General features: G+C 35.2%; 3 protein-coding genes and 1 non-coding gene across 5 annotated transcripts; 2 read left to right on the top strand and 2 right to left on the bottom strand.

The window, feature by feature from the left end:
• Positions 1-1,902: 1,902 nt before the first annotated feature.
• On the top strand, positions 1,903-1,973 carry TRNAG-CCC (transfer RNA glycine (anticodon CCC)). Its single transcript has one exon. It is a non-coding gene; the product is annotated as a tRNA-Gly (tRNA).
• On the top strand, positions 1,930-3,755 carry LOC133682160 (pentatricopeptide repeat-containing protein At5g43790-like). Its single transcript, XM_062105429.1, has one exon. The coding sequence runs from the start codon at positions 2,146-2,148 to the stop codon at positions 3,541-3,543; it is 1,398 nt and encodes a 465-aa protein (XP_061961413.1). The 5' UTR covers positions 1,930-2,145; the 3' UTR covers positions 3,544-3,755.
• Positions 3,756-6,330: 2,575 nt separating this feature from the next.
• LOC133682167 (glutathione S-transferase F13-like) lies at positions 6,331-8,202 on the bottom strand. The gene is made up of 3 exons (XM_062105442.1): positions 7,851-8,202; positions 7,714-7,762; positions 6,331-7,020 (listed from the first exon to the last, which is right to left on the bottom strand). The coding sequence occupies exons 1-3, from the start codon at positions 7,995-7,997 to the stop codon at positions 6,563-6,565; spliced, it is 654 nt and encodes a 217-aa protein (XP_061961426.1). The 5' UTR covers positions 7,998-8,202; the 3' UTR covers positions 6,331-6,562.
• Positions 8,203-10,582: 2,380 nt separating this feature from the next.
• On the bottom strand, positions 10,583-14,562 carry LOC133682539 (autophagy-related protein 18a-like). 2 transcript variants are annotated; one of them, XM_062105914.1, is made up of 5 exons: positions 13,626-14,562; positions 12,415-12,622; positions 11,761-11,887; positions 11,145-11,242; positions 10,583-10,894 (listed from the first exon to the last, which is right to left on the bottom strand). In XM_062105914.1, exons 1-4 carry the CDS (start codon positions 14,517-14,519, stop codon positions 11,149-11,151), a joined length of 1,323 nt encoding a protein of 440 aa, XP_061961898.1. In that variant the 5' UTR covers positions 14,520-14,562; the 3' UTR covers positions 10,583-10,894; positions 11,145-11,148. The 2 variants fall into 2 exon arrangements, with proteins under 2 accessions (XP_061961898.1, XP_061961897.1); XM_062105913.1 differs by lacking the exon at positions 10,583-10,894 and having other exon boundaries at positions 10,945-11,242.
• Between the last annotated feature and the right edge of the window lie 1,277 nt (positions 14,563-15,839).

The raw sequence follows: 15,839 nt of genomic DNA, 5'->3' as shown, positions 1-15,839 counted from the left end.
GGTCGCGAAGTTAAAAAGCTAAAGAAGGGTAGCAAGTCTTTTTACAAATGCCTTACCAGTGTTTCACTTTCAAAGCTTGAGCTTCTTCACCAATGTTCTACAACAAAACTCTTCCAAACTCAACAGATAAAACTCGACCTCTTCAGAAGAAAGCAGCAACGTATCTATAGTGAATTATCTGAATGAGAAAACATGACAGTATATGTACTTCTTACATGGTCTGGAAATATGAATTCAAGGCCTAGTATTCTATTCTCAAATCAGGAACAGCTCCTCTGTTTTGCGACAAAGCACACATGAAGACATTTACCGTCATGATGAAGCACAGATTCAGATCCAAAACAGCTGAAAATCTAATTTTGAAAATAAAATAGACTTCACAATGTCAAGCAATACAAATTCAAGATTCTCTACTATAATGGCTAAAACCTTTTTCCCTGCACCCCCAGTAATAGTGGACAGAACAGCAGAGAAGGCTCCCCTGTATTGAAAGCCAGGATTCAGATTTTGTAGAAGGCAATGTAACCTGGAATAATACCTTCTGAAGCTGCTTCTCCAGGTAGAGCCAGTGTTATTGATGACAATGTCAGCCTCGGACCTAAAATTAAATATTTTTTTTTTTATTAGATTCGAGGAAACCCCACTTGAAAAGCGTATTTTATGGACTCAGGTAAGTGAGTAAAACCCCGGCTGTCCCAGGCTCTTACAAGAGATGCACGCCCTGACTCGAACTCGAAACCTGCTGTGCAGATCTTAAGCTCTTTGTCACCACGCTACGCCCCTTAAGACCCTAAAATTAAACACCCTTTTTGAGTTAGCACATTTTCACTGTTTGTCTACCATTATTCCTATTATTGCCACTTTAGATTAGATTTTCTATGAGAAATAATTATTTGAGTGTTTTCTTCCTTTATTGATAAAAATTAGACATATTATGAATATTTAAACTCAAAAATAAAATATGCAAATGGTATTAGATACTACAAAATACGTATTAAACTAATAAACTAATAAACTTCACAATTCATAATGATTCATTTTAATTTCATTCACCTGAAGTTTTTTAAATTAATTAAAATATTTAAATAAAATTTATAGATTTACCCACAGCAATACGCGGGCATTATACTAGTAATAGGCTAATAGCTATGAGATTTACATAGACATAGCAGATGCTATACAAGGAATCAAGAGCCTGCATATAAACAACAGCCAAACAGAGGAGGATTTAGCACGTCATTACATCCGATCTCGAGGAAGATCATGCTTAACGTACTCAAAATACCGTAAGTAATAAAATATTTTAAAAATTAATATATTTAAATGATGTTTATTTATTAATTTAATATCATAATATTAGATTAACTTTTTACTACAAGAGGATCAAAAAGCCATATGTATTCTTTATAATATTGACAACGAATACAAAAGATATATTCATATGTATGGATGCTTCAATGTTTTCTGTAATAAATTTGAAAACTTAGAAGATATGTTAATTCTTAATGATATCACGGTAGAAACGAAGTCGCTCAGGTAAAAACAAAAGCAAAATATAATTGTGTTATTAAAGAGTTGGGATCATCCAATAAACAACGCAAAAATAGATAAATAAATAGGTTATATTGATATATTTTAGAATTTTAATTACTAAAATATTATAAAATAACTAAGATGACTACTAAAATTTAATTAATATTATATTTTTGCACACGATATTAAAATATACTATTTTATCAAAAATTCTTACTATATATATTAATTCATCTATTCCTTTTATTTTCTATTATAACTGCCCGATTCTCCTTGAGAGTTTCCACCAGGTACTAGCTAGAAGACCTCATTAGTCCGCATCGCTTGACGGCACGTTGATGAAATTAAATATAAGAATGTTTAGCGGAAGCGCATCTAGTGTAGTGGTATCATAGTACCCTCCCACGGTACTGACCGGGGTTCGATTCCCCGGATGCGCATTTATATGTGTGCTTTTTTTGTTTTTTTAACCTCTTCGATTCTATGGATCTCAGAATTTCTTAGACGCGAAAGGGAGAAAGATTCAATCACTCACTGTTGACGACTGCGGCTTTCTTATACTTTGATTTGCTGAAGAACACCGGTTTTGGGGCTGCTTCCGCCGCACATGTCATGAGAACATTCCAAGAGCTAAGCCCCATGATAAACAAGATAATCAATCTCCTAAACAAATGTGCTTCTCCAACTCACATCCACCAAATCCAATCCCAAATCATCCTCCATCATCTCCATTCCAACACCACACTTGCCTACCACTTCATTACCGCCTCCCAAAACTTTTCCCTCTTACACTCATCCTTACCCCTCTTCTTCACCCACCTCCATAAACCCCATGTTTTCATTTGCAACACTCTCATCAGAGCCTTCTCTCGTATCCATGACCCTCACATTCCTTACTCAATTTACATCCACATGCACTACAACTCTATCCTTCCTAATAACTACACCTTCCCTTTTCTTTTCAAGTCCTTGTCGGACTGTAGAGACTACCTCAAATGCCAATGTGTTCATGCCCATGTCATAAGATTAGGTCATTTGAATGATATTTATGTCCAGAACTCTTTGCTTGATGTCTATGCTTCGTGCGGTTACATGGGGTTGTGCCGTGAAGTGTTTGATGAAATGTCTGACAGAGATGTTGTGTCGTGGACTGTTTTGATTATGGGGTACAGGAATGCTAAGAATTATGCTGATGCTTTAATTGCGTTTGAGAAAATGCAATATGCGGGCGTGGTGCCTAATCGTGTTACTATGGTGAATGCATTGGGTGCGTGTGGGAGTTTTAGAGCGATTGAAATGGGTGTTTGGATACATGATTTTATAAGTAGGAATGGATGGGATTTGGATGTGATTTTGGGAACTTCTTTGGTTGAAATGTATTTGAAATGCGGGAGGATTGATGAAGGGTTGAATGCTTTTAGATGCATGAAAGAGAAGAATGTTTTTACTTGGAATGTTGTTATTCAAGGGCTAGGTTTTGCTAAAAGCGGGCAGGAAGCTGTTTGGTGGTTCAACAGAATGGAGGAAGAAGGATTCGAGGCGGATGAAGTCACTTTGGCTAACGTGCTTAATGCTTGCATCCACTCAGGGTTGGTTGATATGGGTCGGCAGATATTTAGTTCTTTGATCAATGGAAATTATGGATTCGCGCCTAGTGTGAAGCATTATGCATGTATGATTGACCTCTTGACACGCGCCGGTTGTCTTGATGAAGCTTTCAAATTAATCAAAGAAATGCCTTTTGAACCCTCGAAGTCTATCTGGGGATCATTTCTGACTGGTTGTAGAGCTTGTGGCAACTTAGAATTAAGTGAGCTTGCAGCTAAGAAGCTTGCGGAACTGGAGTCAGATAATAGCACTTTGTTTCTTCTATCTAATTTATATGCTGAGGTGAGAAGATGGAGTTATGTTTCAAAAGTGAAGGAGGTAATGAAAGAAAGGGAACTTGAGAAGGACTTTGGTTGTACTTCTGTTGAATCTGGAGTCTGGAACATGATTATGAATTGCTAATGCAAGGAGTCTCTTTGCCTTTTCATGCACAGAAATAGCATCCACTTCTGTGCACTATAGATATTTGTTGTGTCGAACCAAGCCATGTCTAATGTGATCTTGATGCCCCTGTCAATGCTTTGTCGTTGACAAATACTGACTTTAAGGACTGATTTTTACTGTCCGACGGTCTAATAGTTATAAGACACTGAAGCCACCGGCAACTTTTTCTTCTTAACTCTCCACCTGCCATTGGCATTCTGAATTCATTACAGGTAAATGATATTTCAATATTTCACGCTTGCTTAAAATCCTTTACTTATTTATCTTTCAGATAAGTAGAAAAAAACGCTCTTTATTTTAAACTGGTCACTGCACGGGATCTATCCTAGGGCTATGAATGATCCATCCATTTCAATGACTTTTTTGAATGGCAAATCTTTTGTTGGTTCAGGTTAACAATTAGCATCAGGAACTGTTCCTAATAGTCTTCAACCCTTTATGTTCGGAGGCTGGAACTTGACCAGATCGTTGCATCGTCCTGAGAAACAGATGCTACATGGTGACAGAACTTCGGGATTTTAAGAAACGCATTGTCGCACTCCCTCTTGACAGAACATTGTCTGGTGACCTTTTAAACAATGAGTGCATGACGTGGTCAATCTTCTAGGGAGGATTCATTTGGGTATGTGTCAGGAAGTCGAAATGGTGTTGTGGCTGGGCCAGAAAAACTATCCTATCATTTTTAAATGTATTAAAATAATATTATTATTTTTAATTTTTAAAATTTATTTTTAATATTAGCAAATTAAAATAATCTAAAAAATATTAATATTTTAAAAATAAATAAATAAATTTTGGCAAAAAAACAACCTACCCGTCAAACAGGATCTCATGAATGTGTTATTGAAATGGTTCTGAAGGAGGTTTATTTTCATGGGTGTTATTCAAATCCATGAAAGCAATAGATAGGTAGAGTTATTAAGTATAAAGCTAAAAGGTGCATAAAAAATATTGTTTCTCCAACATTCATTAGTATTATGGATTATAATAATGATCTATAGTGTTGTTGTTTTTTGCATTTTGATTCCTTTTTTTCCTTTGGTTTTTTATTTTATTTAGTTCTTATATGGTTATAGGAATTTAGAGTTGATAATTTATTTTAATTTATTTTTTATATAGTTATCAATGTATCAAAAAAATATCCCAACATCGGGTTGGTATCGGAAAAATATCTTAGCATCGTGATATAATCTATTTTCTTAAAAAAAAATAGTTAAATAAAAAATGATTTGAAAAAAAACTAGAATATTAAACTTTGTGGAGTCAATAACACGTTTTACAAGTTTGGTGAGATAACCTTGGTTGTTCCAGTTTACGGGTTTAGCGGTGGTTTTTCTTTTACTAATTGAACTCGATTATGTGATTATCTTTTTTTTTTATCATATAGTTAAGAAAAAAATAGTTTTAAAAAAAAACCATGTTATTAAATTTTAGAAATCCATGGGCCTATGATAGGTTTAACAAGTTTAACTTTTATTTTATTTTATTTTATTTTATTTAGACTTCATCCTTTAATATTAGACTGATTGAAAATTGAGTTTTATAATTTATTTTATTTTGCATTTTATGAGGATATCGCAGTTTAAAAAAATATAGTATTGATTTAACGTACGATTTTGTAATCGTCTATTTTTGTTATCATGTAGTTAAATGAAAATTAGTTTGGAAAAAAAACAAGTTATTAATCCTAATGAAGTCCATTACCTGATTTGCGGATTTGACGTGTTAATCTAGGTTTTCCAATTCACAGGTTTACCTATCAAACCTAGTATGTTTGTATTTTAGTTTGTGGTCCTTTAATTTTTTTTTAATTATTTCATTCTTTTACAATATTGGATTGGTTAGGAAATGAAATTCATGATTTATTTTTTTCTACTTTCTGCAGGGTTACCATAATCTCAAATAAATATTTTTTTAGGGTTGATACTCGATTTTGCAAGCATTTAATTTTATTATAAAATTAAATAAAAATAATTTACAAAAACAACAAAGTTATTAAACTCATTAAAGTTTATGATCCAGCTCGCAAGGTGATAAAAGTCGATTCAATTTGGCATCGTCTCAATATTAAAAATAAATTATCATTTTAAAATTTCTTTAAAATTATGTCATGTTTTAACCGATCATTCAGGTTGTCTTTAAACCTATTAAATTAAATGATTTGTATTTGATCAGCTTCTACGCGGTTTAATTCAAAACTTTTAAATAAAGAGTCAAGTCAATATTTTTTTAAAATTAAACTATTTGGTTGGATTTAATAATACTATAAAAAAAAAACATTTGCTCTTAATATATTTTTAAAATATATTCGATCGACCATCTAAATTCGAAATGAATAGCAACGGCAAAGAAGTAGCCTTTCCCGAATTCCGGTTAACGGTGTTGGTCATCTTATTATTCTCGGAGCAATCATTTTGTTTAATGGATTTGCACTTTTTGTTCACTTCTCTTGTTCCCAGACTTCACTGATCCAACGGGTCTATGGACCCATCACCCACCAATGGTGCTACCATGCTCGTATCATTTTGTTTTATCCTCTGTTCATGCACTTACTCCGACTGGGGAGATAAAACAGCATTACACTTTATCTGTAATGCAAACGTAGCCGTCGCTCCCTTTTTTCCCCCCCTTTCATCCTTTGTTTAGACAATCAATGACAATTTTAACTAAACGAAGGGTGAAAGAAAAAAGCTTAAGATCACAATAATCCCTTATGTGCCAATTGAAATTAGATGGTCGATCGAGTTTTCAGCAATGAATACGAATTATGTTGGTGTGGCTACATTTACTGTTGCAATGGTGGTTTCAAAACCATGGAATAGTTTTTGCAGAAACCAAATTAATATTCTACGACAGCCACATGGGGCAATCCCCCACAATTTTCCTAAATTGCTTCGAAGCTTCAATGCATTAAGATCACAACCAACGCATATTCGTCAAAATACTTGAAATAAAACAACAGAACCCTCTTCAAGTTTCATTTCTCACCAAAATTCATGCCCTCTGCCACTTTCTTAAAAGCTGGCCTAGAGGAAATGTCCTCCCACCATGCCTTAACATGCGGGCGCTCATTTACCACCGAAGCTGCGGGGGTCTTCATGAGATAATACGCGTAAGGTAGGTGGTGAAGGTCAGCCAAGCTGTAGAAATCTCCAGCAAGGTACTTGGTGCTAGTCAGCTTAGCTTCATATATGTCAAGCACTTTTCCTAGCTTCTCTAAGTTGGTGTCAATGATTGTTTGATCAGGTAAATTGCCTTGAAGTGGAGCCACTAAGAATTGAAAGATAATCGGTGCTATCGCAGGGTGGAATTGTTGGGATTCTACCTCTGTCCAAACCTTCACCAGTGCAGCTTCTTTGATGTTTTGGTGCCTTATCAGATCGTAGCCAGTTTCCTTGAACCTTTCAGCAACGTACGATGTGATTGCTCTAGATTCTGGTAAAGACATCAAACATTGCCGTCAAGTTATTATGAAGAGACCTTAAGATGGCTATGGACTAAAGAGTTAATGCTTCCACCAAGAAAAGAAACTCCATAATATCGTACATAAACTCAGTTAAGAGTCTTCGAACTACAAGCCAATCTTATGAAGACATGCTTTGGCGTAGGACCAGCAATGAGCTGACCAGTCAACTGTTCAAAACCTTATCGTCCAGTTACACCCTGAAGTCTGTCCCATCAATTAATCTTGGTCCAAAACAGAGCACCTAAGAACACATACTAGCCACTGGTTTGCAGGTCCAAGTAATTAGACAATTTATTGATTCTTGCTAGGATTGCATGAGATACTACAATTATAATCTGTTAAATACATTCATTTATTGTACCAGAGAAGCCATATATATAACCATTTTGTGGATTAACTAGTTAATCCCCTGATCACTGTGATTAGGGATAATCAAGTGGGATTAGGGCTTATAAAGCGTCTTGCTACCCTACAGATGCATTGATATGATCATGTTAGATCGTGGCGAAACAAACCAGTCGTTTTAATCGCAGTTTATCAATGTATGGGTCGAGCAGAGGCACCCTATTGAAATATATAATAATATCAGATGTAGAGCAAGTTGATTATTTCACAAACAAAGTGTAGTCGCCTGTTGTGTTAGTGAATAAATCATGGCTTACCAAATAAAGTAAGATCATCATCTTCAAGTGCTGGAATCTGACCAAAGGGCTGCATGCATGTAGAATACAATTCATTAACAGTGAAGGACGATGGAATCAGATACCAACACAAAACAAAATGAAAATTCGGAGCTTACATTTTTGGCTAGGAAAGGAGGCTGCTTGTGTTCGCCGGCGAAAAGATCAACTATGACAAGCTCAAAATCTAAGTCCTTCTCATGCAGACAGGTCAGAACACGAGAGGTGCAAGTGGACATGGGTGCTCCATACAACTTAAGCGCCATTGATGAAGACAGAGCAATAGATTTCACTAATAATTTTTTTCTTTTTTAAAAGATGAAAGAAAACCAAACTCCTTCACTCCTCTTATACTAGTTACCTGCTGCCTGGCTAGTGACTTCTTTTTTTGGCTTTTCTACCAAGTTAGCTACTGGCTTCTCTGAGATGCATGTGCTCGCTGTAGTTTTTCTCTGTGTTTTCCTTGTTCTTGTTCACGGGAAACGTGTAAGCCTGCCGGTCAATCTTTCAAGAACAAGAGTTTTGACCAATTGGATTAATTTTTTTTTATAATAAAAAAAATGTGAGTACTAGCCAGTTCATTATCTGTTTAATCTATGATTTTTTTTTCTTAATGATAGTTTAATCTATGATTTTGAAAGAGTGTTTGACGCCTTTTCAACTGTGCTGGTTTTTAATCCTAAAGTATTTTGGAAAATATTATATATATTCTTAATTATAAATTGGGGCAAAAAACGAATGAAAAAAATAAAACTGCTTTTCCACGTGGATATTTCACGATTTAAATAAAATAAAATTATATTTTAGAGAATCCTTCAGATTTTGTCTTGTCATGGACCAAACCTGACGTTAATCTGAGATTGTTTTCCACTGAATATCACATGGGAGAGTTATGCTAAATTTCATGCATACGCTGGCTCGGTGCTCTTTTGTGCAAATATATATATATATATATATATATATATATATATATATATATATATATATATATATATAAAGCTAGTTCCCAAGATTCTGCTCGGTGAGTAAAAATAAAAAATGAAGGAATTTTTCTGAATAATATTAATCCAAAAGCAATGTGAATTCATCCTGTAAATACCGAAATTAACAACATGTTATGTTAGTTGTATAAAAATTAAAATTAAAAAAAAATATTACACGAATAAAAATAATGGTGTGAGCTCGTCAGATAAACAATGTGATGATTACGTCACTCTTACCAGATGACAGAAGAGCAGCATTGACCTCTGTCTTCCGAGGCACATGGGCAATGAGAACTAAAGCTTTGATGCTCTTTAAGATTTAATTACCCGTATTAAGTGTGGCTACGGGTACAGACATTAATAATAATAAAATAATAATGATAATAATAATAATTAGGAATAGCTGGTTAAGATTTGATCCAGTCAAACCGCAATTCCCAGTGCATTATTATTAAAATGCCTGTCAGCATCCATCTTGAGATTTGCTCTCCCCCTTTTTTCTAATGTAAGTGGCAAAAAAAGCAAGGTTCTATCGACCGATGGAAATCAATTTATGAGCGAATATGCTCTCACTCTACTTAATTTAATTCTTATAAAACCTGTATACACTCACTAATCTCAATGTAGATATATATATTTTTTTTTTACTGAATTGGAAAGGTGAATTTAATTTTGATGCATGAATGATGGCACGAAGTTTTTGAGCTTAAAAGGGAAAAAAAAAAAAAGGATCGGAGAAAGAGAGAAGTGGTGTGCTGCTTCAATATATGAGAAGTAATCTCGTTTGGCAGTGGGGATAGTTATAACATCATGGAATCTTGTCCTTTGAAATCTTGTGGAAGCCGGGGCTGAATTCATTGGAACGATTATGGGCAAGAGCACCACTTGTTTGATCCGACACAGAACCTTTGTTCATGAAACTTATCCTCAAAATATATGAAAAGAAGAAAAGGAGAACAAGTTTTGAAGTCTCGAGGCAATTTGTTGCGATTATTTGTCTGATTTAATGTGTTAATCCGAAACTTTAACAGGATCTCATATTATAAAAACTCAAAAACACAATTGATCTAGTCAAATCTGAGGTCCTGATTTTTTTTTTAATAAGCTCCAAAATATAAATTAATTTATGAATTCATAGCCTCTCATATTTGTTGTATAATTTATATCCATATAAATTATTTATAAACTTTTAACTACGGAATAATCATATCAGACTTCATGCTCTCTCTATATATATATTTTTATTCTATATCCATACGAATCTACCGACTCGGAACTCGATGTCTGGGCGAGGAGGGAGGACTGTATCAACAGACAGAAAACAAAATGAGTGCGTGGGCCTCGCTCGGCCCAAGCCAAAAGTAAAAAGGAAGAAGGAACGGAAGATACCTGTACGGCGGTGTATTTAAATGATAAAGCCACCCAAAGATGCGCCGCATATGGATTTGCCCATCTCATTTTAGATACGGTAGGCATCGAGCCACATAGTTCACACGTGCTGGTGGGGGAAGGAGTCGGTTTCGAGCAGCAGGTGCTGAGATTTGACAGCAGAGTACGTTTTATTCCAAGATATGCATGGTTACAATTATTTTTAAAAATGTTTTTAATTATTAAAATAATATTTTTTTATTTTTTAAAAATTATTTTTAAAACACAAAAATAAAAAAACCTTAGTACAATGCACAGTTAATGCGCAGTTATAAGCCTTCAGTGTTCAGGCTTTCTCAAGCCTTGAAGAACGAAGCAGGGTGATGAGTTTCTTTGAGTTTTACTGGGAAAAGTGGTTATTGTGCAATAATTACAAAAGCGTAGAACAAGTTTGGTTCAGTTTCAAATAACAAGTTTGATTCAGTTTCAAATGATTGGAGTTGTATTTAGACTTCCAAGACACATATATTAATTAATGTCATTAAAACACATTAGATCACTCTTTAACAAAGTAGAATTGTGATTTTAAATTCAATGGATTTGTGGGGGCAGAGTAGAATTTGCTTATCAGCACTTTCCAAAACGAAACCATTTGCATGCTAAACAAGGAATGGGAGGAGGGGGGGCAAGAGAAGCAACGCCTGAACTGAGATCTACTGATAATGGCAAGCCAGGCCTGAGAGAACATGTACAATTTACTGGTTTGTGCCTTCTCAAGCCACACATCCAAATATGCGTTTTCCTAATCCATCCTGCAAAATCGGACAGTTAATATGAAAAGAGATATGCCATTTTAACATAATTTGCGATTCAAAATGGCATCCACATATTACATTAAATCATCTCATTCTTTTTCCCTTTCTTTTTGCATTTTTTTTCACGTACTTTACATTTTTATAGTTGCATATTTACAGCATAATAAAGCCATCTGGATGAGGCAATGCGGGGAAATAGCGAAAAAGGGAGAAAACGACAAGTATTTTCAAAGTGAAGATGAGATGCCTTTTTATAAGATTGCTTCTGGCGGGTTCAAGAAGTTGTGATATTCCAGCTGAGTCATCTCTCCACCATTCACAGGGTCATACTGGCATCGATAGAAACTGCAATCACAGCCAACTCTGTCAACAATTTTATTCCACCTGTTTCTTTATCATGGAATTAACTTATCAAGCAAGAAAAACTTAATGGCTAGAAGCAGACACCATTACAGCGAGGAGAGGTAGGGTGAGAGTAGGAGGCCAATGTGGAGACCAGAGAAAGAGCATTTGGGGAAGAGATTGGGAAAAAAGAAGAAGAAACAAGGCTAGACTGGAGCGCGACTTTATAGGGAAAATTCCCAAGAAAAAACTGGCACTTCCATCCCCCCGCCCCAACCCCCCTAAATAAAAAACCTGATTTATCTAGAAGGCTTTTTCAACAGAGGGGGAGGTTGTTTCTCCTTTTCAGGCGGTGCATTAACAGAACATATAGGTTGTCTGGAAATTACCATGTAAGCTGTAATTTATTCACAGAAACAAATTCTACCCATCACTATAAGAAGAAATTTATAGCAAAATGAAATGAAATCAACGTAAAACTTCTACAGCAATAGAATAGAACACATGCATTATTTTCTTACCTTCCATCCAAACCAAGGATAACCACTGTATTCTTTTGGTGACCAAAAGCAACAATGTACTGAGAACCCTCAGGCAAGTGAAACTGAGCCACTGACCACTCTGAGCTAAAATACTTCGGTAAAACTCCTGCAGATGAAATCATAATTCAAATACAGAGACAAAATAATGCATGAATAAATTGTCTTGATATTGCAGTGGGGATTGGAAAATAAGAACTTTTTCAGTGGATAGATGTACACACCCACTTGCTGTATTTACAAGTGCTGTATTGAAAGCAACACACTTTTAGGAAACAGTTAAATAGAGTCAATGACTTTTCACTATTAATGTTCTTTAACCAGCAATGGTATTCAGACATAACAAACTGCTAAAAAAGACCTGTATTTAGGGTTCGATATCAGATGATTCCTCATCCTTTTCTTCTATTTACAAATGGAAAACATTCACGTACTTTTTTAAACAGAAGTTGCAAGACTTTGTTTCACTAAACTTGTGAAATATTTTAAAAATTTTGCAAATGCTGGTTCTCAATGTCTTCTCCATAAATATTCCATTGACATGAAAAAGGATAGAGTTACGATGCTCAAAAAGTGACAACAGCATAATGTTCAAACATTTTACAATGGGAGAAGAGAAGGGTTAAGGCCATTTACCTTTGAAGAAAGATAAAGAGGAGGCAGGTGATGTAACAGCAAGATTAGGCTCATCTATGCTCTGTGACCTGTCAATTCCTGGAGATCCTGGATTAATCTTAAGGCTGAAAACATGAACAGTCCCCTTATCACTCGATACAGCTAGCCATTGGGCAGTTGAAGAGAATGCCAAACTATAAATTTCTGCTCTATCCGCACCCCTCCTCACCTACATTTGTGTATCTAGTTAGTTTTGGCATATAAAGAATTTCACAAGAGTGTAACTTTATAACAATCACCCTCACTGAACAGGGAACGAGAAAAAAAAAACCCTTACTTCTCTACAATATACACAGAAAATAACAATGGAAATGCACACATGGCATAGCTAAGGAGTTGGGGAACAGCCAAGATCAGGATAGAAAGAGGACATTAATTCATTGAAGGGCACGAAATGGAGATTACATAAGAACCAAAATGTCGTAGGCCAATTATTTAAACAATGACTATAATTCAAAGCACAAATGTAAATATAAGAATAATCAACTTAAAGGATTCAGAACAGAGTCAGAACCCACATGCAGCATTACAAAAACAGTGTAAAGATCCCCACAAAATATCCAGTTTCCCCTTCAAAGACCGCATTTGCTTGCCAATACATTGAAAGCACCGACAATCTCTACATCATATTTCATATGCCATTATGAAAAACACAAAGGAAAGAACTTTCCTTACATTTTGACCTGAATTACCTCAACTATTACAGCAGGAGCAGGTGGCATGATATCACAAATTGATAAGAGCAAACACCTAATTCATGGTACAGACTAGAAATCATATACAATTTCTATTTAAAACGTAAAAAAGAAGAGGTTAACAAAAGCCCCAGATAGTGGATACATCCAAAGCTAACGTTTGTCTAGATCAACTAACACTAAATGGTCATTCATAACGCTTCCTTCGTTTTGGGAAGTGTTAAAACAAGATTCAACTCCTCGCAACTAATTTTCAAATCCTTTCGAGTCACAAAAAACACACCCAAACAACCAGCTCCACAGCAATATATTTCACTTCCAGCAACCTCAACTATTTCCGAACCACATTACACCAACAACACTTCAAATTCAATACAGCTAGCTATATAAATTCACATAACTTCAAAAATACAATCCACGTAAACAAAGTCACAAAACACAAACAAAAGAAAAGATAATACACACACACACACACACCTCTTGAAGCAGGGTACCATTAGCTGTATTGAAAACCCGGACGAGTGTCCCCTTAGTGCTAGCAGTAACCAACAACTGTCCATCCTGCGTGAGAGAAAAACACGCAATCCTCGAATCGTGCGCCATAATAAACTTAGTTCGTTTCGACGCGTAATGCTCCACCCGGACCTGTCCTTTCTGCAATCCCGGACAAACCAAAACTAACGATCCTGCACCATGTGAAACCGCACAAAGCCCTTTCGGATTCGCAATTGTTTCAATCTGATGCAAAAGCTTCAAATCCGCAAAGTTATAAACAAATATCTTCTGCTCCAAGACAACAATAATCCTATCCCGTCTTAGCTTCACAGACCGGACCTCGGACCGAAAAGATAGCTCCCCGATGCATCGGCTCTGATGGTCGTCCCAGATCATGACCTTGTTTGGAGAGTACTGGGGGTCAGGTCCACCACCAACAATAGCTAAAATATTGCATCTAAAAAGCATCTCAACCACTCCAATCCCTCCGCCACCGCTATTTCCATCGCCATCGAAATCGCGACGGAAGATCTCGCGTAAGGGGTCACAGTTGTAGATACGAAACCCGTGGTCAGTTCCTGCAGCGAAACACCCAAAATCCTGGTTGAAGGAGAGATGGAGGAGAGAAATCGGAGGAGGCGTTGAGGTTGATTGAGGTGGAGAAGATATAGAGGTGTTGTCATTGGTAATGGGATTTGGGTTCGGGTTCGGGTTCGGGTCCGGATCCGGAGGCATAATAGACGACAGCGAATCGTTAGATTGAGACTCGGACGGGGAATGAGCTTGCGAATCGATTTCATCTTGAGTTGAGAGAAGGTCCGAGTTAGGGTTTGAATTTGGCCATGGAGGAGAGGAGTAAGCTGAGAGAGTAGCCATGGATGCCGGCCCTAAAAGAGAATTTTCAAGTTTAAGGGGATTATTATGTAATGGAGACAGCAATCATAGCACGGGCGTCCGGGTTAAGTTGAAATTACTATATTGTACATCTTGATTAGCTTGTTGGAGAATTGAAAACGGGGATAGTCTTGTCCTAGTGATCGTACGATGTTGTGTCGTTTAATGATATCAAATACTCAAATAGTATGTGGTGATTGGTTTATTTTTGGACACGTGTCGTGTTTGAGAGGCTTGAGAGGATTGAGGGGGTGATGATAGCTTCGTCTTCAAGGAAATTTTTCGCAATGGTCTAGAGGAAGACTGCTTCTCCCGTGCAAGTTACTAATTATAAATTATATAAATATTTAAATTTCCTTTTGTTTTTTAAATAATGATTATGTTATATTACATTTAGTTGTTGCGTGGCTTGACAAACAAGTTTATAAGTGGTTATTGATTAATGCGGGCTCTGTTTGGTAAAAAAAAAAATATATTAATGATTCTCCGATATAACTTTCATTAAAGTTTTTTCATCTAGATTATATTTTTTTTATTCCAAAAAACCCCCTAAATTATATAAGGATATGATAAAAACAATTAAAAATATGGGTATAACAGAGACTCGCCCATTGTATAATTTATTATAAATATTTTTTTGAAAAAAGCTTGAGAGAAAAATAATAACTTAGTTATAAAATTTTAGGGAAAAATAACAAAAAAAAAGTAGTAATCAAGCGAGTTTGGAGAGCCATGTCCTATAAATCAAGCCACGCAGCACTTGATTGTACTGCTTTTTCTCTGAGATTAATGGGATAGTTACAAAAACAAAATATTTCAAAGTTTTCTGGTGTTTTTTTTATATAGTTTGAGAAATTAAACTTTATTTTTTAAAATTTATACACGCTAATATTTAATATTTAAAAAAAAATATCTAATTATTTATAAATTTAATATTATATTTATTTTAATGACTAAAGAGCTATTGAGACATTAAAATGATAAAATAGTTATTCATAATTTATAATTATAAAAAAAATCTTCCAATAATTTCTAGGCACGTTGGATGTTTTTTTTCTGGGATTTATAATAAAAAAAAGGAATATAATTTATTCATTCAAGAAAATTGCTCGACTTAATTAAACTCATATGCATTTAATTTATAATATAAAACAGAGTAATACATGAATTAGAAAAGTCAAAGAAGAGACAGGCAAGAACAAGCATATGGTATGTTTTTGTTTTCATTTATCATTCTCATTTGCTCTTAAATCGAAGGCCACGAAGGCCAGCATTATATCTAAAAAGTGTTCAAGAAAAATG

Source organism: Populus nigra, chromosome 2 (assembly GCF_951802175.1).
Source record: "Populus nigra chromosome 2, ddPopNigr1.1, whole genome shotgun sequence".
Classification (NCBI taxonomy): domain Eukaryota; kingdom Viridiplantae; phylum Streptophyta; class Magnoliopsida; order Malpighiales; family Salicaceae; genus Populus; species Populus nigra.
This window is presented reverse-complemented; position numbering and strand designations above follow the sequence as displayed.

Bases quoted from the DNA above. Each gene is read 5' to 3' on its own strand.
- LOC133682160 (XM_062105429.1), top strand. From the start codon at position 2,146: ATGAGAACATTCCAAGAGCTAAGCCCCATGATAAACAAGATAATCAAT.
- LOC133682167 (XM_062105442.1), bottom strand. From the start codon at position 7,997: ATGGCGCTTAAGTTGTATGGAGCACCCATGTCCACTTGCACCTCTCGT. The intron at 7,763-7,850 runs GTAAGCTCCGAA...ACATGCATGCAG, and splicing joins CTCCTTTCCTAGCCAAAAAT to CCCTTTGGTCAGATTCCAGC. The intron at 7,021-7,713 runs GTAAGCCATGAT...TGTCTTTACCAG, and splicing joins TGATGATCTTACTTTATTTG to AATCTAGAGCAATCACATCG.
- LOC133682539 (XM_062105914.1), bottom strand. From the start codon at position 14,519: ATGGCTACTCTCTCAGCTTACTCCTCTCCTCCATGGCCAAATTCAAAC. The intron at 12,623-13,625 runs GTGTGTGTGTGT...ACACAAATGTAG, and splicing joins ATGGTACCCTGCTTCAAGAG to GTGAGGAGGGGTGCGGATAG. The intron at 11,888-12,414 runs GTAAATGGCCTT...TTTCATCTGCAG, and splicing joins CTCTTTATCTTTCTTCAAAG to GAGTTTTACCGAAGTATTTT.